The 21371-nt window shown below is 38.5% G+C and overlaps 1 protein-coding gene across 1 annotated transcript; it reads right to left on the reverse strand.

Annotated features, from left to right (window-relative positions):
* Positions 1-472: 472 nt before the first annotated feature.
* LOC139115824 (uncharacterized) lies at positions 473-21371 on the reverse strand. Its single transcript, XM_070678202.1, has 12 exons — positions 21165-21371; positions 20720-20833; positions 16301-16408; positions 14141-14503; positions 13692-13860; positions 12921-13201; positions 12608-12744; positions 12174-12336; positions 9639-9974; positions 5970-6104; positions 4317-4430; positions 473-3705 (listed from the first exon to the last, which is right to left on the reverse strand). Exons 1-12 carry the CDS (start codon positions 21337-21339, stop codon positions 3563-3565), a joined length of 2238 nt encoding a protein of 745 aa, XP_070534303.1. The 5' UTR covers positions 21340-21371; the 3' UTR covers positions 473-3562.

A 21371-nucleotide genomic window follows, 5' to 3' on the forward strand; every position in this document is an offset into this window, starting at 1 on the left:
TAGAATTCCATGGAGAAGTGAGCTGACTTCTAAACTTAGGATCAAAATATTGAATTGTCGTAAACTTTTTTTGGCTGAACATGCAATAACATAAAAAGAGCATAACATAAATAACAAAAAAGGGTTAATTTATTGTAAAATTTGTTGCGCATTTTTTGTACCCAAAATGCTTTCTGACGCGTTGATGAAAACATTTAACTTGCGTTTATTCAAATGATTGGGCCTCAGCCCATCGCAAACAAAAAAACGTACATGATACAGAGATATGAAGAAAAAGAAAAGAGAAAACCGAATTTACAATACCGACTATTTTAACTATTTAACTGCAAAAGAAACTCGTCTCGAAGTTTAAATGCTTTGTGTATAAAAATAGACAGCTTATATAGAGTACACTGATTTTCAGATGCCAAGAGAGCACAAAACTTATCATAAGTAGGATAAAGTCGAAATCTTTCTGGAATTAAATCCATTCGTCTTCTACAACTGACAATTTTTTACTTAAACAAAAGCAACATACTCTTTGTTCAACTGGAATAATGGGTTTTGAATGCCTGCCAACTTCAATAGCTAATCTATGACTTGATGAGCGGAGTTTAGCCAGGTCAAATTTAAATTTTACAATTCTGATGGAAGATAAATACAGCTCTGGTTCCAATAAAGACTTGAAATGTCTATATGTGCGAAGTCTTTGTGAGTCATGTAAACTGGCTGACCATTCTTGTCTGTAACAGTCTTGTAGCCTCATTTGAAATAAACTTAAAAAAGCCTTCCTATTCCCAACCTGCTGTTCAATCCAAACTATCCCAAACCCGTATTTAAACAATAAATCTTTTATTTTTGATACCCAGGTAATCCTCCCAACAGAATCTAATCTTTTTAACATATCATAGCAAGCTCTCGGATAGCGAGTGGTGTTCATTTCTAAAAGTTTTAACCAATAAGAAACACAACGCTTCATATATATACATGACAAAGGAAACCTCCCACATTCACCTAAAAGGACTTCAGAATTTACACTTGAATTTATACCTAGTAGAAAACGACAAAAACTAAACTGAACTCTCTCAATATCCAAACAATAATCAAATCCCCAGACTTCAGCACCGTAACAGATTACGGGCACAACTGACGAGTCAAAAAGCTTAAACGCTTCTTTTATGGGTAAACCTCCCAACTTCTTAATAACTATTTCAATCTGATGTAATGCCTTTTTCCCTTTTGTTGCTAATTGATGTTTTGCAGGTGTCCAGGATAACCTGGATGAAAATAACATTCCAAGATAATTATAATGCTTTGCAGTTTTCACCGTTTCTCCGCCATAAAACCATCGCTCATAACGTTTTAAAATGCCCCCATTTCTGAAAACAACAATTTTGGTTTTCTTGAGATTAACTGACATACACCATTGTTTACAAAAAACTTCAAGCTGATTCAGTTTTCTTTGTAACACAATAGGTAAATCGGCCACGTCAGCCACATCGTCAGCATACATAAATATACCCATATTCGGAAAATCATTGTTGACAAAAACACCACTGTTTTCATGCATATCCATGTATGACGAAAGTTCATTGACAAATAAACTAAACAAAAAGGGGCTCAACATGCAGCCCTGTCTAGTACCTACAGTACAGTCAAAATAATCAGTTAAACCACCATTGCACAGTACACATGACTTTAAATTTTTATACATTGAACAAAGGACATTTAAAACTCTACCATGCAGTCCATAGGTAATAAGCCTATGCCATAGATATGTGTGGTTAACTCTATCAAAGGCCTTCGAAAAATCAATGAAAACACAATACAAACGGCCTTTTCGCTGAGATAAGTATTTCTGAACCAAAGACTGTAGAGAAAATATATTATCTATGGCACTGTACTTTTTGCGAAAACCAGCTTGAGCTTCAACGATAATATCTGATGCATCTGCCCATTTTACAAGTCTGTCATTTAAAATTTTAGAAAATATTTTGCTCATAGTTGACAATAAAGAAATGCCTCTAAAATTATTAACATCGTCAAAGGAACCTGTTTTATGCAAAGGATATATTATCCCTTTACACCAGATTTCGGGGAAATTTCCATTGGACAAAATGAGATTAAATAAATCACACAAACAATTGATAATAAATTCATAACTATACTTGAACATTTCATTAACAAGGCCGTCTGGACCTGGTGACTTGTTATTTTTCAAATGTTGGACACAATTTCTCACTTCTTCCGGACTTATCTCTCTATTTACTGACATAGGAATATCATCTCGACACATTTCACATTCCAAGTCATGATTTTCTAAGTCCTTTACAATATTACTTTCAAACACAGTGTCAACTATCTTGGATTGAACATTGAGTAGCTCTTTAAAATAATTAAACCACTCAAGTGAACAAATTTTCTTACTGTTACAGGAAAATGCTTTGCCAGTCTTGATTTGCTTGATAACACTCCAAAATTTACAACAATCATTTACACTATTTAATAAAAGATTTCTCTGCTTCACTTTATACTCTTTACTTTTTGTTTTACACATTTTCTGAAACTGATTACGACACTCTATGTAATTTTGTAAATCATCAACACAATTTGACATACGATATTTATTAAGTGAATCAAATTTCCTTCTCCTACTATTATGGCATTCACTGTCCCACCAAGGTTTTGCTGTATCCAATTCGGTTTTACCACGTAAAATGTTTACTTTCATACAAGTTGCGGCTCTCAGTAAGAGCGCATTCAAAATATTTAACGACCGTTCAATGTCTCCATGTTGGATGGCAAACTGAAAATTATTGTAATTCTGCAGAGAAACGTCGTCCCGTAAAGAATCTGTAAATACTGCTGAAAGGTCAGGTTTCCATCTGTATTTCTCCCATGAATGTAGCTCAGTTGAAATATCGTTATGCGTATTGTCATTAGCACCAACACCTTCAAAACTCATTGAACAATGGATAGCAAAATGATCTGACGCATCATTGCTGTCGACAGTAAAATCGCAGATGTATTCAAATAAAGAGCTACTGACAATTATGTAATCGACAACACTTGCCCCATTATTTGTACAACAAGTGTAATTCCCATCAATATCACCCCGGAAACGACCATTTAAAAAATGTACATGGAGTTTACAACAAAATTCAACTAAAGAACGGCCAAAATTATTCATGATACAGTCTCTCGAAAACCTATTTCTGGAAAAATCATCAATTTCGTAATCAAGATTTAGTATCATGTTTTCCTCGTGAGATTCGACAAAGTAGTCTGCAAGATTCCCGGTTCTAGAATTGAAATCACCCATAAAAATAAAGTCTGAATCCGGAAACCTTGACTTAACTTCAACAACATAGTTTTCTAAACGAGTGATACCATTTAATTCGTCGCTATAGGTGGACGCACCTTCTGGTGGTATATATACACTGAAAACATTGTTTTATTGCAAGGAAGGTTTACAATAGCTTGTATGCTCCCTGTTTACACTGCAGAAGAAATCTGTCTGCGCTATAATTTTCAGAATTAAAAGACCCGTTGATCTGAATAACGTGGTAAACAATGTAGGTATCTAGCGCAGAGGAAAGAGAAAATCATATATTTGGCACTCACAGCAGTTCTGACCTCTCTCGTCGCTTCTATCGCCACAGTCGTCGACACCATCGCACACGAAGTAATTGTAAACAGTGTTCCCATTGTTACACTGGAATGCCCCTGTCAATAGAATGGACGTTTCTTTACAGACCAGAATGAGAGGAAAGACAATAGCCACAGAAAGACATATTTTATGCATTAATATTGTTGGACGCTGTGTCATGTGAATACCTAATTAACGTGAATTATTTGTTGTCATTTCGAAAGGCTATGGACATTTCCCTTTACATCATTAGTTAACCAATCTCTCTCTCTCTCTCTCCCCTCTCTCTCTCTCTCTCTCTCTCTCTCTCTCTCTCTCTCTCTCTCTCTCTCTCTCTCTCTCTCTCTCTCTCAACTGGTCTATCTACCTATCGCTCGCTCCGTCTATCTTTTACACACACATAACACACACTCTCACACATATATTTATACTGTATATACATATATAAAAGTTAACCTATCCATCTTTCTACATCATCAGCAAACTGATCTCTCTCTATCTCTCTCTCTTATATTTATATATAATCCCCCCGTATTCTGAACGAGTGTGGCTGCGTTGCGGACGAGTGATTCCCCGTGTACTGGCCGTATCCCTCCGAGCCGAAGGCGAGAGGGGATACGGCTGCTACAGTATTCGATTAGTGCAAAATTTAATCAACACTGGTATTCTGTCAGATAATCTCACTAACCACACTCCATTTCGTCTTCGCCTTCATGGCAATCAGCATATCCGTCACATATATGAAATCTCAAGATACAAGGTCCGGAGTTGGAACAGCGGAGTCCAAAAGTAATATGGCAAGCTGTAAAGAGAAACAAGAGAATATGTCGGTTATTCTGATATGGAGTTTTCCCGATAAGCAACTGTTTTTCCGTGTTCAGATCTTTGTCATCCTTTGTTGATCATCTGATTTGACAGTGGGTTACACAGATGTTTTCTTCAGCAGATCCCATGCATCCACCTCTAATTTCTGCGGGTGACTTTCTCGATGTTCTTTTCGAGGCTAGAGGTCTAATACCCCAAAATATTTCAACGTATCATTCAGCGTTGAGTTCTTTCCTTCTGAGCTATGGTGAACATAGTGTAGGTCAGTATCCTCCTTTGGATAGTCTGATTAAAGGCTTTTTTGTAAAGCGTCCTCCTCAGAGGAGGCTTTTGCCTTCTTGGAGTCTTCCATTAGTGTTAGATTCATTAAAACCAGCTCCTACGAGCCTATTAGTGAATCTGGTTTGAATTTTTTAACTATGAAGACTGCTTTTCACATAGCTGTGGCATCTGGGCGTAGACGTAGTGAGATTCATGCTTTGCCTATCAACAGTGCTTATCTCAGATGGGAGCCTACAGGTGTTAGATTGTTGCCTAGGGCAGGTTTTCTGTCCAAGAGTGAAACTGTATCTCGTGTTGGTACAGATATATTCATTGCGAGTCTTGAAAATATGTCAAGTGATCAACAGGATAAACTTATTCGTCCTTGTCAGGCTCTTCGTTACTACATTAAGATGACTGCACAGCTTCGTGGTAATGTAGAACAGTTGTTCATTAAGGTGTCCCCAGATCGACATGGACCAGCGTCCAAAGACACTATTTCTAGATGGTTTAGGGATACAATCCAACTTGCCTATGATTCTTCCGATGGCCATTGTAGACTTGTGCATTCCATCAGAGCACATGATACGCGAGCTATGGCTGCCTCATGGGCTTTGTTTAAATGTGAGTGTCAGTTGATGACATTTGTAAAGCAGGTTTTTAGGCTTCTCCAAATACCTTTATTAACTTCTACCTCAAGGATGTGCCTATGGAAGCTAGTTTTGCTTTAGGTTCTTTGAGGTGTGGCTCTACCTAGGTTGGGAGAATTTGTTCGACGTACCCTCCTCCATTTAAGCTTTCGATTCTGTGTAAACCCAAAGATAACATTGACAGGTAAGTAGGAGGATGAAGCAGAATGAAAGTTCCCCCAGGAAACATCTTTCTGCGAGACCTCCTACTTACCTGTCACTCCTCTCTCCCTCCTCCCCACTGTTTTGATAGCCTATTATAGGGGTTGAGAACTGTTTGAATATGGAATCCGACGGCGGTTTCCGCCTGGGATGAGATCAAGAGCATTTAAATTTTTGCCTATTTTGCCATAAGTAAACATTGTAGAGACACACTTAATGAGTGTATCGTTCAATTTGCAGATTGCAATGAATATCTGAGGAAATTGGAGGTATCTTGAGGTTGGACTGATTTCGAAGTGTTGCAGCTCATGGGCCTTTAAAACCGCAAGTACGAACCAAACGGACGGATAATGCACTTCTTTAACACACTTCAGAAGTGTCAAAGCCGGTAAAAACCAACTTACTGCAACTAACTTCGTCTTTCCAATCGCCACAGTCATTCTTTCTGTCGCATAGTATTTTCTTTTGCGCGCTTGAGAAACATAGGCTATCGTTGGGGCCACACTCAAATTCAAGGTCGGCCATAACATCCTGGCAACCTAAAGAAAGTAAAAATAAATCGGTAAATTTAATGTTAAGGTAGCAATCAACGCGGGGACAGATATTCAGACTCTCAAATTTTCAAATTACTTTTTTGGTATGCCACTTGTGGGTAGGGACTCATTTTGAATCTCACCAAGTAAAAAACTTTTTTACCGACTCATGAGGAAAAGTTGAGCATAAGTTTAAGACTTTCAATTTCGAGGGGCGTACTACCTTACCTAAGCTTGACGTTCTTATCAGTAATAGGTTTTTGTAATTTGTATTGTTGTTGTACTGTTGTTTATGTTTATTAGTCGTGTTTTTGTTGTTGACAAATAAAAGTCAGTGAAGATAACTTGTGTTGTAGTTGTTTCAAACGTAATATAGATGTCATAAGATACGTAAGGGCACTATCATAGAAATCTGTTTTTTTTGTATTGTTGTTTATGATTATTAGTCGTAATTTTGTTGTTGTTGTTGTTGTTGTTGTTGACCAATAAAATTCAACGAAGACAACTGTTGTGTTGTTACAGTAGTTGTTTCACACGCAATATAAATGTCATAAGAAACGTTGCAAGGACACTATCATTTTTGACCCGATGTAACTCTATGCCAACGTACACTTTCTTCATAGACTTAAACAAGGGGTACAACCTCAGCCGCCTTTATGGCTCATGCATTTTAATTTCAGAGCCCTAAAATAACACTCTATTCAAGAGCGATCGAGTGAAAAGTAGCATGAAAAGACCTGAAATAGACATAACAAAGCAAATCTGGGGTTTACTTCTCATCTCGAAAATCACTGGAAAAACCGCGATTTAAGTTCACGTCGTTGTATGATGATTTTACTCGGTTTAACGGGCCTGGGCGCTGGAGAGGTTGCCATGTTAACGAGATTTTGAAATTAGCCAATCGCATGGTCTGTAAAGCAAACCGTGGCCAGCTATGACGTATTCGCGTGGGTTTGTATTTCTTCAATACGATATCCCCGTTCAACTTCGTTCATCATTTTAGTGTAGAAGTATGGTGTTCACAGGGTTACCAAGCTTAGGCATATATATCATGTCGTTTCCCCTTCAAGGCGTCAATCGAAGTAAACATTTGCGTCGACAATGCAAACCCTCTTTGCAATCGGCGCTTGCTGTAGAAACGCAGCTAGCGCTAGCTCTCTGTAGTGGGGTCGGCTGCGTCGATACAGGTCAGCATAAAGGTCAACTCTGCCAAGGACAGTTGCATGCGGTCTTGTCTCGTAGTCAAAATGGGTAAATTACGACGACCCAAGTTGGGTAGTTTGAAAGGCAACATACACCAAAGTGAGCGTAATTCAGTAAAATGACCTTTACCTGCCTGAACTCTGATTGCTTATTCCTTAACTGCTTTTGTGAACAAAATCTCTGGTATTTTTATTATTTATTTATTTAGCCATGCACACATACATAACATTCAGGCATAAAGTGAAATACAAAACAAAAAAATTCCAAGATTGAGAAGCTTCGCAAGAAAGAGATGAAAAAAGCCATCTTAATATTAGATGTTATAACCTTTCATACGTTAAGTATAAAAACCATAATACCGTTTCATACGGTACGTTCGTATTTCGACTGACGTTCCCAGAAATATTCAAAAATGTTCACTCCAGCGCTAAAATGACTTCAATTGATATTCTAATGGCGCCACCCATGAGAGTTATAAACGAAGTCCACAGCCGAACCATGCCAGAGATTTTGTTTACCGGAGATTTTGTGATGTAGTAAATTACGCTCACTTTGGTTTATTTTGCCTTTCAAACTATCGATCCAACTTTGGTCGTCGTAATTTACCCATTTTACTACGAGACGAGACCGCATGCAGCTGTTCGCGGCAAGCGCCGATTTCAGAGAGGGTTTGCATTGTCTACGTAAATGCTTACTTCCATCTTCTAGTACGCCGTGTAGGGAAAAACGACATGATATATATGCCTTGGTAACCCCGTGAATACCATGCTTCTACACGTAAATGATGAATGATGAATGAAGTTTAACGGGGATATCGTGTTGAAGAAATGCAAACCTACACGAATGCTTGCTGGGACGATCTTGTCAGGAATAGTGAACACGTCATAGCTGGCCACCGTTTGCTTTACTGACCACGCGATTGACTACTTTCAAAACCAGCGCCCGGGCCGTTCAAACCGAGAAAAATCATCATACAACGACGTGAAAATCGCGGTTTTTCCAGTGATTTTCGAGAGGAGACTTAAATTAAACCAAAAATTTGCTTTGTTATGTCTATTTCAGGTCTTTTCATGCTACTTTTCACTCGATCACTCGTGAATAGAGTGTTATTTTAGGGCTCTGAAGTTGAGATGCATGAGCTATAAGGCTGCTGAGGTTGCACCCCTTGTTTAAATCTATGAACAGGGTGTACGTTGGCATAGCGTTACATCAGGTCAAAGAATGATAGTATCCTTGTAGCGTTTCTTATGACATCTACATTACGTTTGAAACAACCACAAGACAACAGTTATCTTCGTTGAATTTATTTGTCAACAACAACAACAACAGCATCACGACCAATAAACATAAACAACAAAACAAACAACAACAACCAGATTTATATGATAGTGTCCTTGTAGCGTTTCTTACGACATCTACATTACGTTTGAAACAATCATAACACAACAGTTATCTTCGTTGAATTGTATTGGTCAACAACAACAATATTACGACTAATAAACATAAACAACATACAAACAACAACAACAACAACAACCAGATTTCTTGGTTCCATATGGTACCGTATGCGTCGACCGTCGTCGCAACATATACGTTGAACGGTAAGGTTTAACAGGAGCTATTTTTGATGAATAATAATTTGGACGTTAATTGTACCAGAAATCAAGCAGGTTTGAAATAATCCTGACATAGGATGACGGCAACTGTGATGAACAGTTGTGCAGAGTGTGTTGCCCGATTCAGCGAGAGGTGGACGCTTACAATGCGAGTCGTTGCATCTGATATCAACTTAATTCGTCGAAGTCACAAGGAGTCGGTCACCCCATTGTCATTTTGAACTCCTTGGTCCAAATCGTTAGAACATCGAACACCCTAGTCTGTTACAGCCCAAACTTTGGAAATGAATATCTGACATACCGTTATTGTGGGGAAGTGTCTTATGCATGAACGAATACTAGCTTCATTTGAAAGAGCGGTATCTCACGTCTCGACTCCCGCTGAATCAATGATTTATGTGCATCACACATAACTTTGTTGCTTCAGAGATGTCTTTCATCGTGCATCGACCCCAACTTATTTTCACCGAGAGGTGAGTTACAGACTCATACTTTATCTGTGTATCGAAACTCGGACTTCAGTCTTTGAAACAAAGAGGACTGTTTCGTATTAAAATTTAGATAGGTAAGTTCATATGCATCAACTGGGCAATATTCGAAAAAAGGGGCCCGTTTTACCACTGCTATCAGCGCTAAAACAGTATTTTAGCATCGGTGGAATGAGCTCTCATGCAATCAGAATGGCGCATGGTAGCATGATATAATATAATTCATATTTCACCCGAAGCATCAGTCTTGGCTGCTGTTGCCACGATAAGATCAGTTCCAGTTAAAATAGCGCCACGTTTTACTCGCATCCAGATGGAAGCTGACTTCGGGAGTATGGACATAGGAAGCTCTTTGCCAAAATGATATTGAAAAACCAATGACGTATTGTCCAAGTGGTTGTCCCCCGTGCCGACACTGACGTCATCTAAGTAGGTGATTACTTCCGCAAGAGTCAATAGAATGTTCTTGTCACTGGAAATCTTCCACACGCAGTTGGATTGATTCCAAGGGAGGGAGATGTTCACTCCCATTGACGACTGTAACGTCACGACTTCCTCGCACGGACTTTCTGTCGGAGATAATTGAGAAAACATGTCGTTGTTTTATACATTCGTCACTCAATGGTACTGCCATCAGCTACTGTACTGTTTCAGATCTTCTAAATTAGCCAAAAAAAAAAAAAAAAAAAAAAAAAAAAAAAAATGTTTCTGGTCAGCGCGCGCGTCACTTGAACAACAGCGCGTCACCCTTTTTTTTCTGTTTGTGGCCGGCGGCCGTGGCTGACACCAAACCAAAATGGCTGAAGAGAAAGACAAAATTCTTTGGGGGGAATGATCAGTGACTGCATGAACAGTATATATGTGACTATATTGATAAAACTATAAAACTGACCCTCCTCCCTCCCTTGAGGCAAAAAAAAAAAAATAAAAAAAAATAAAAAAAAAAATAAAATGCGCGTCACCGCACTATTTTTTAAAGAAAGACCTGACCAGAAACATTTCTTTTTTTTTTTGGCCTTATGTTCTCAAAAGATGAAAAACTCACACAGAGAGAAACGTTGCTCTACAAACACTGTCCACAAAGAATTAAACGACATATTTCTAAAAGTCACTGCTCTAACATTTAACTGGTTATTTTATGGTAGTATGCGCCTCGAACGGGAAAGACTTAAACTTTTGTTCAGACTTTAAACAATGAGACTTTTAACCATTCTCTTATCACATCAAGAATAAAAAAAGACAATGGGTCACCCTCCAAAGTTTGATACTGGAGAAACAAATTGCAGAACAAATTACAGTACCTTACATATATATTTGAATTCATAATGGCCGCCATCCCCCGTGATAACTGTATGCGGGTGGGTGGGGGATAAAATAAAATGTTCGATTTTCAAAAACCAAGACTGTGAAATTTGCAAATTGCTCCTACTCCAAGACAAGAGCTTTTAAATAAGCCTCTAGAAGTGTTGAAAAAATTTGAGAGTCCGACTATCTGTCCCAGAGGCACATTCTCCCTTAAGGTAGAACGTGCCTCGGGGACAGATATTTGGACTCTCAAATTTTAACAATTCTACCACGTGGGGGGAGGGGCTCATTTTAAAGCTCCAGGAGAAGGAAAACTTTCACCGTCTTACTTTTCGAAAATCCAAAATTTATCTTTCCCCAAAAGAGTTAACACATTGTTTGCGGCCATTTTGATTTCAAATATCGCAAAATGTTGGGTAATTTGTTTCGCTAGTTCCAAACTTTGCACGGTGACCCCTTATTTTTATTGTTGATTTGGTAAGAGATTGGGTGAAAGTTTCATTTAGGAAAAGTTGAGCAAATTAAAGTTTAACTCTTTCACGTTCGAGGCGCATTCTACCTTAATACGCAAATTAATGTAGAAAACATCCTAGAAGTTCGATCATGCTTTTCAAAAGGTGTCAGGTCACGGCTCTTTTTAACATTCGCCCAGAGTCTCTAGCTATACTGATCGCAATATGGTGATTGGCTCATCAGCATAATTTTCAAACCACCTTGTGACTGAGACAAAAGCTAACTTAAAGTTATAACTTTTGCATTCATGGTCGGGTTTAACTAAGAATAGTAGTTTCCAAAAGACAGGGCCCGATACTATCGGCCCTTGCTTTTGGCGGCACAGATTATTTCGTCTTTTTGCGCGACAGATCGTAATATAGCACCGGGGTGATCATGAAATGCAAAAAAAATCAAACACAATCCTCGTGTATCAGTGCTAGCATAGCGCCTAACAGGTTTATATGAATGTCAGGCGATAAGGCAAAAGTTGTTTCTGGTCCTTGACATTTAGCAAAAGTGATGTGACGATGGGATTTTTTTATTTTTTCTCTTTTTCTTTCTTTCATTTTTATTCCTAACAATGCTGGTTTGGCACTATTGATGCAACAGCTATTGTCTTTTATCACTGGCTGCAAAATACGTTTGTTTTCTTGGTAGCATTTTGGACATGCAAACAGGGATATCAAGGATAGCTGCGCTGATGAGTATGTAGCCAAAACAAAACGTAAAAGACATTACGCGCAGGTTCTGAAATGACACGCGCGATGACCAGAAGGAATCTTTTCTCTTGGCCTAAGGGTTCATACCTGTTACATAGCAAACGTATTATCGCATCTGTCGTTTGTGGGTATGTTAACTCACGAAGTTGTAAATCACATTGATATTCAACCATACCAAGAATTGAAATTATACATTTTTGCATGGTTCCGTTCCTGTGATTCACACTTCATATGTAAAATCGAGCTCACCGAATGTTGTTACTTCACTTATCCAATCCAGAGCGGTGCCCACGCGTGCGTAAACGCCAGGCGTTTCGGTATTGCCGCAGCCAATACCCCAACTAGTCACACCAGCCAAGTACCACTTCCCGTCCGTTTCTGAGTGATAAACAAGCGGGCCACCACTATCACCCTAGAATACGAAGTTTCACCGAGAATCTTACTTCAGTGAAACAAATGACGTTTTAGTTTGCACATAAGTTACATGATAATTAAAGTAACATTTGCCGGCAAACGATTTTTTTGTTTGCTTTCTACATATTTAAAAGGAGTTTTTTAAAGTTCAGCTTTGCATGTAGTTACAATGCACTATCAGTACTGAAGTTACAACTGCCCATCAAACATGGTAGACACCAGGGTCATCCAAATGCGTTGAAACTGTCACTTTGCTTGCATTTTCTTACCGTACAGGTGTCAATGTTTTCAGCTCCATCGGCACACACCATCGCATAGGTGATCCAGGCTTGGGAGTGGAGAATCTGACAGAGCCCTTGGCTTAGGACATTGACCTCAGCTTCCATAAGAACAAGTGATGCCTGACCTACGGTTCAAAATAAAAGCGTCCGAGGATAAATTGTTTCCGTTTGATCGAGGTCAAATTGGGAGACTGAATAAGACTGCAAATTAAAAAAGCTCGGACTATATGTAAAATCAACTTTCACTATTGAAGCCTTGAAAAATCGGTTACTTTCCGAACACACAATAACTTTGCCTTACCGCCTTCGGATGTTAGGCCCCAGCCCGTCGTGCTACATGGGAGACCCTGGACGAGAGCGTCATCACCAGAGGGCGGTAGACACACTGGCCTCACATAGTCACTGAATTCAAGCGGTTCGACGAGCTTGAGTAATGCTAGGTCGTTATGAAGATTAAAAGATATGTATTCCGTGTGGACGTGGATTTCTGAAATCCGTCTTTCGGCGCGGCGCATCGCCGATGTGTCGCGTAAATCGCTGACACCCATAACCGCTATAATGTTGCCAGGAGAGACGTCTTCCCTATATACATATACAATATTGTACAACTTCCAAGTAAATCATCGATGACATGGAAAATTCCCCGCTATTGATCATTATCATTTCCAAAACTGAGGATAACTGAAGAACAAGTATGAAGGTAACAGAGTGGTTGAGTGAGGCAGGTGTGTGAAAATAATTGAAACAAACAAACAAACAAACAAACAAACAGACAGCGAACAAACAAATAAACAAACAAACAAACAAAATAATAATGAACGAACAAATAAACGGATAGATGTATAGCTATATAAATGAAATAATAGATTGGTAGATAGGTAAATAAATAAATAACATAAATAAATAAATAAATAAATAATAATAATAAAATAAATAAATAAATAACATAAATAAAAAATAAAGATATAAATAAATAAATAAATAAATAAATAAATAAATAAATAAATAAATAAATAAATAAATTTCCATCAAACTACGAGAACAAATGTTTCGATTCTACAGTTTACCTAACATGCAGTGTGCTGCGGTGAGAATCCATTCTTCATTGATTATAGATCCTCCACAGCTTACGCTGCCGTCGATGTAAATAGCCGCTTGCCACGGCCATTCACCGTCTTCAGCTGGCCTGCCACCAACGATACGATCTCGTGGTCCGGACACCGTCCGCGTCCCGCAAATGGCTACCGTTCAAATTGAAATGAAAGAAAAAGAATAGTTCAACCTCGTACCCGTCCTTAACGGTTTTGTTTAGTGGGCTCAGAGGAGGCAAGCAATGCCCTTTTATGGCTCAGTTATTGCAGGAATATTGCAGCGTCGGTTGGACAAATTGTGATGGTATTACGCAGTTGAGAGTTACAGCCTATTTAAAATCAATAGGCTATTCATCGATGTGGTTTGATCCTTAAACATCGATAATGACTAAAGATGAATGTTTAAGTCTGAAGTGAAAGGTGCGACTACCTGAAGAATCGGTGATTATATACTCTCGCCCCAGGCAAATGGCGGGGTCGAATGACTCTGGCAAGTACGAGCAGTCTATCGGCCATGGTATTCCATTAGTGATGAATTGAGGTTCACAGTGTTGCCGTGCGGCTTCGCAAAATCCTTTGCACGGTGGCCGATAGGCGCTATCAGACGTGCATTCGGGGGCGAAAAGGGAGCACATGAAGACATCAATGTAAGGGAAACAGCTCATGTAGGGTCTGGTACTGGAGAAGAAATGACGAAATTCCTCTTCTGACCGAAGGCGAACGCCCTCGACAGCGAGCGAGTAGGCCTTGTAGGGCAAATTTCGACACTCTTCTATTGTGATGTCTTTGCATTCTGAAATTAGACAATGAACCTCTCAAAAACACATAGAAAACAACTAATTAGGGAATTATAGACGGTGTCCACCATAAAAATGTATAATTTACAGGTAATGCTTAATTTCGCTATTCCTTGACCCCTGGTTACAACCAGGGGCCAAGGACAGTGCAGTTAACGGTGGGGAAGAAAGGAGAGTTGTTTTGACTGAGCACGACAAGACTCAAGCCTTGTGAGTTTCAACATCGTGATACGGCGTTTCCCCGCCTCGTATTTTGTACTATTCCCGTGCAGGCTTTGTGTCCCGGACAAAAGTCAATAATTCTTGGACGCTCTTCATAAGATACAAGTTGAGTACTCTACATCTGCAAATTTAAAGGGACAGTAGCCGTTACGGTAGCTTTTGACGACTGTGTTGCAAAATTTTCGTTTCTTAAGGTAGAACGCACCTCGGGGACAGACATTCGGACTCTCAAACTTTTACAATTCTCTTCTGATATACCACATGTGGGGGAAGGGTTCATTTTAAAGCTCTTGGTGAAAGAAATTTTTCACCGGCTTACTTTTTCGAAATTAGAAAATTTTTATTTTTCTCCATGGAGTTAACACAGGGATGGCGGCCATTTTGAATTTCTAATATCGGTAAATCTTGGGTAATTTTTTTCTCTAGTACCAAAATTTGCACGGTGACCCCCTATTTTTATTCTTGATTTTGAAAGAGAATGATTAAGGGCCATTATTTGTAACATTTGACCATTTTTTACCTTGGAAAATTCCATGTTGGAGGCTCATATTTGCTTCAAATTTTGTTTTAGGAAGAAACAAACATGATTAGTGATGTTATAGCCACATAAAACTGTTAATTTTTGTTCAAACGTGTTGCCCTTCCGAGCTCGTTTGTTGACGTCTGGCATGCTCAGCGTGCCGGGGAGAACGCAGATATGGTGACGCCGCGATCACGCCAGATGTACAAGTTCACGTTTATTGCGGATCAAAACAACATTGCGTCGTGGATTGCCAGACATCTGGCTACGCAACGTGCTAGGACAATGGACTACGACGTAAGTACCGGGCATAAGTAATGAATATTTATTTTGAAATTGCTGTAAATGGCTCGCCCAGGTGCAGAAGAATGCCTACGTTGCAATCCGCGTGTCAACAGAGTTTGTATTTCTGTCCGGACAAAAATTGAAATTTTCGTTGTAAAATCACATGTTATTTAGTTGTAGGGCACGTAATGTTTCCGAATAATATGCGATTCTCTGTTATTTGACAGGCTATTCAATATGAGCCAGTGATCATTTCAATCAAAACTAACGGAAAAATCGCCAGAAGATACAGCTAATGGAACTTTAAAAGATTCCTTGAGGAAAGTTAGAGCAAAAGTTTAAGTCTTTCACTTTCGAGGTGCATACTACCTTAATGTCAACTACAGTTTGTTGCTCTACTCTCGAAAGCATGATGAGATACACAGTATTCAGCGTGTCAACTTGGCCTGTACTTGTGTAATCAAGAATGCATTGTTATTGTTGACCAGAATCCAAATGTAAACAAAAACAGTGCATTCTTCACGTAGTGGTGCTTTGTTGACAAGCTAAAGAGTACATGTAGGTGTTTGGACGGGCTTTGGGGAATAGAACAAGAACTTGAACTTGATATGCAAAAAACAAATATAGTGAAAAAATAATCAAAACGTTACAGCTGCTGGCCCTTTGCAAACAGGCTCTTTCGTGTATACATTTTAACGTCCCTCTAGGAAAAGACCGATGATTATCCCACCTGTGATAAGCAAAAGCGTATAAGCTGATAACCTACTACAATGTCTACCGCTCCAGAGACCGGCGCATTCACAAGTATAGTCATTGACACCGTCGATACAGGATCCACCATTCTCACAAGGGTTGGGGTCGCAATCGTCGATATCTAGTGAAAGAAAGGGTTAATATAAACAACACTTTGACATGATTGTTTTTGTGGTGATCAACGCTGTCTTGTAAATTCATGTATATTTGCTGTGCATGAAAGGCAAAAGATATGTAAACACACAGCAACCTGCTGTGGTCTTTTGGTAAACATGTGCGTACGTCACAAATATTCCTGGGTTGTTTGGGTATTGCAATTCCAGTAGAGTTATTTCTTCTACACAAATCCAAGAGCTCTTTGCATATATCATTGTCAATTTGACATCCCATGCAACTGGTATGAACCTATATTGGCTCGTTAATACCTGTTTTAACTGCAGTATTTGACTACCATAGAAATTAGGATGAAAAAAGATTCACTCTATAGAAAGAATATGGTCGTGATTCTATAGATGAATTCCCGTCGCCGTTGGTCGACTCATATTCTTTTGAAACATTTCCACGCTGTACGAGGCGCCAAATGTAAAACAATTAATTTACACAATAACGCTTATTTATGATATAGAACAGATAGAAAATGTATACACAGAGAAATTTTCAATGTATATTTTTGCATACACACATACACAACACACACATAATATATATATATATATATATATATATATATATATATATATATATATATATATATATATATAATATATTTCAATGTATATTGTATACACACATACACAACACACATAATATATATATATATATATATATATATATATATATATATATTATATATATATATATATTGATATACACACATACATATATATTGGCCACATATTTGTATGCATACATATACATACACATATATGACCTCGATCTGGTTACAACTGCAAAATTGTACATGCAGACTCTCGTTCTGGAGACAGCTGGGAAGTTTTACACACAGACTCGATGGAAAATTGTACATTCAGCTTGAAAATGTCACAAACAGACTCGGATCGAATACCGCTGAAATTTTAAATGTTCAGTCGTTCTCGATAACGAATCAGAACTTTTCAAGATGTATATATGGTCTCGGAAAATTGTGTATATATATCCTTGTTTTCGAAACAAGATAGTCACTTTCTATGTGTACTTATAGTCTCAAGTGGATTTACCACAGTCACCTGTGTTCGATTTCGCTCTGCGCCTGTACGCCTCATAGACGTGTGTATATATACCTGAGCATATGCCTTAGCATATGTACACACGTGTATGGGGCGCATAGGTGTAGAGCGGAATATAGAACACAGGTGACTGTGGATTTACATACAGAACGTGGCGCTCAAAACAGTGCTCACAACAAAGCTTGTTTGTTCGGCAGGGATGACGCCAATAGACATGAAGTGGTGTCTTTGCTTTGCAAGCGTATTTGAAATTTTCCTTTTCTGGGTGATAAACGTTTGCTACAGCAAGACTTGCTTTTTCTAAGCCCACACACGAAAGTGGCATTTGCCGCTACTGCCTCAGCGATATACATGTGGTCTTTCGACCTCAGAGTCTGATATAATAGATTAATAGTTGCCGCTTGCTTTGCCAGGACGGTAGCTGAGACTTCTCAAAGCCCCTCACTGGCTGCGCACTTGTATGGCCTGGCTCAGCAAGAGCTGGCTGAGTTGGTGAAGCCTCAAGCTTCCGAAGCCGCGTAGCAGGCTGTACCAGATCACAGAGAACAGGGCTTGATTCGGTGTGAAACGGTCACAATGCGTCGCAGGCGAGGGGCAAGGCTATGAGCGAGTCCAGACACTAGCTGAGTGTGACATATTAGCTGTGTATGGCGCACAGGGGCGTGTTGATTAACAGGCAACGCTTCAAGTGGAGTCATGGTCGGTGCAGTGCAGTTTGTATCCTCTCCGATGTTATCCTCGACTTTGCTTCGCCGGGATTAGATCGGCAGCCATAGTTGTCAATTCGTTTCTGTTGCCGATTACGATCCCCGTCGCAAAATCAAAGTTATTCTTAGGCTGCGTTCACAAAAAATGGTGAGGTAGGGGGTTTCGAAAATTCTTGAGAGTTGTAGAGGAGGGACTTGAAAGTTTAGCTCTGTTATAAGGGGAGGGGGACCTCACAATATTTTGGTTCCCTTTCACTTTTTATATTTTCCGAATCAAATGCCTGGTAGCTCGGTAATTCAATGAAAAATAAATAACATTTCTATAGCATTCAATGGTTCTAATGTTAGTACTACCCGTAACACGAAAGCGGAGCGTCTCGACTGTTTGCAATAGTCGTTTCTTTTGTACGCAGTGAGTGTAAAAGTATCAACGTTTGGTTGTTTTGACGTTAGTGCAAAGCCATTGATACGCATATTGTAACATTTTACTCCGTGCTTTGCTGTCAATCAAGTCGTTTCCCACCAACAAAAAATTCTCACTATCGTCTTTATCACACGCGGGAAAACACTTCAATTGCGACTAACATTACGGTATATGAACATTTGGAAGTCGCTATCTTTTTTCTAAAATGATGATGTATAAATATATTAAATTTTCCAAGTCCATATATATCTTGAAAAGTTGTGATTCTGTATTGAGAACGAGTGTACATTTAAAATTTCAGCGGTGTCCGATCCAAGTCTGTATGTGAAATGTTCGAGCTGTATCTAAGTCGAGGCTGAATGTACAATTTTCCACCTCGTCTGTGTGTAACACTTCCCAGCTGTCTCCAGAACGAATCTGTAAAATTTTGCAGCTGTATCAAGATCAAGGCTGAATGTAAAATGTTGAAGCTGTATCCAAGTCGAGGCTCTTGTATGTATGTATGTATGTATGTATGTATGTATGTATGTATGTATGTATGTATGTATGTATGTATGTATGTATGTATGTAGTATGTATGTATGTATGTATGTATGTATGTGCTAATGTAAGTGCGTACGTCTCATGTATATGTATATGTATATATATGAATGAGTACACTATGTGCGTGCGTGTAGTTATTATATATATATATATATATATATATATATATATATATATATATATATTCCTCTCATTGTACAGTTTCCATCTGTTCTATCTCTTAAACCAGATATATATATATATTATATATATATATATATATATATATATATATATATATATATATATATATTCCTCTCGTTGTACAGTTTCCATCTGCTCTATCTCTTAAACAAGATATAAACTGAATATGCTCACTTGTTTTACAAATTTCATTAAATATGCAAATGAACCCTTAATTAACTCCACACAACTAAATGCTTTACACCACAATTAGATATGTGTCGGATCAGTATCTGCAGCAGATTTCATCACATTTGGTGCAGTTATTTTGGAGTTATATGACTAATTACAAAACTTCATAAAATATGCAAATGACCTATTTGTTAACATGACACTGCCAAATGCTTCTCAGTACAATTAGATATTTATCAGAACAATATGTGTACCCAACTTCACTGACTTCGGTGCCGTAATTTTAGAGTTATATACCTAATTACAAAGTTCATTAAATATGCAAATGAACCCTTAATTAACTTCACACTACTAAATGCTTTACACCACAGTTAGATATCAGTCGGATCAGTATCTGCAGCAGATTTCATCACATTTGGTGCAGTTATATCGGAGTTATATGACTAATTACAAAACTTCATAAATTTAATTATTAAATTAAATTTACACTGCCCAATGCTTCTAAGTATAATTAGATATACATCAGATCAATATTTGTTGCAAGAATCATCAAGTTTGGTGCAGGAATTATCTCACTTATATTAAAAGTTCATTAAATATGCAAATGAGAAGATAATTGACATGACACTAACAGTATCATGATAATGTTCTGAGATTGTCATCTGTGAAAAGTTTCATGAAATTTTGTGCAGTATTTCTTGATATATATCTACACTGTCATTACCGTCTCCATAGAGAAACCATTGTACGGAAAAAACGATATTGCATAACTTCATTAATATGCAAGCCACACTAACCAAAATCTAATCAGTTCTTGCAAGTAGCATATGGTACCTGTCTACCAAAGTTGACTTGAATTCGTTCAGGCGTTTTTGAGTTATCGTGTAAACAGACAGACAGACAGACAGACACACTAACATACACACACACACACACACACACACACACGGACAGACAGACAGACATCGCTATGACATTAGCCCACGTGTTTACACACGTGAGCTAAAAAGCGTGATTGTGTAAATTGATATTTTTATATTTGGCGCTGTGTCAAAGTAGCGAGAAATCTTATATTTGGCGCTGTGTCAAAGTAGCGAGAAATCTTATTCAATATAAGATATAAATGAAATTGTGCCACGTATTTCAAATACTTCCCAATATTCAACACTTAAGCTTACTCTCTGTACAGTTCACTCCTCGCCAGCCAGTTGCGCATACGCAGGCGTAGTTGTTCTCGTATGGTACACATGTTGCTTCATTGTGGCACGGTCGCCTCGTGCACATTGATATCTCTAGAATGATAAACACGGTACGATGCTTATTCTTTTGCTTTTGTTAAATTTGTTCGTTGGTGAATGACGTCATCATACCACTAAAGCGCTATGATACGAATCATGAAACACATAGTTATGGATATGCAAAGTGTTGAGGTATGTAATTATTTCTGCAGCAGAGTGATTTACGTTTCCTTGACCAATTTAAGCACTTCAGTCTAATTGTCTTTCTACGTACAATTTTAAATTCACCCTAAGGCTTCTTTCAGTGCATCGTTTGCGCAAGGAGACTGAAAAATTTCAGGTTGTCTTTGGTTGGTTCACAATACACTGAGTAAATATGTCCTACCTACACAACTTGGACTTTCGGACACATCTGGCAAATCCGAGCAATCCAACGGCCATACTGTACCCCCGTCTTCCATTATGACCCTGCATGCGCTCTCAACCTCGTCACAAAAATGCCTGCATGGCTGCCTCGCATTTCCATATTCGCTGCACTCCGGTGACAAAAGCGAGCACATGAAAATATTGACGTGCTCATGGCAGCCCTCGT

The sequence above is a fragment of the Ptychodera flava genome, chromosome 17, assembly GCF_041260155.1.
Source record: "Ptychodera flava strain L36383 chromosome 17, AS_Pfla_20210202, whole genome shotgun sequence".
Taxonomy (NCBI): domain Eukaryota; kingdom Metazoa; phylum Hemichordata; class Enteropneusta; family Ptychoderidae; genus Ptychodera; species Ptychodera flava.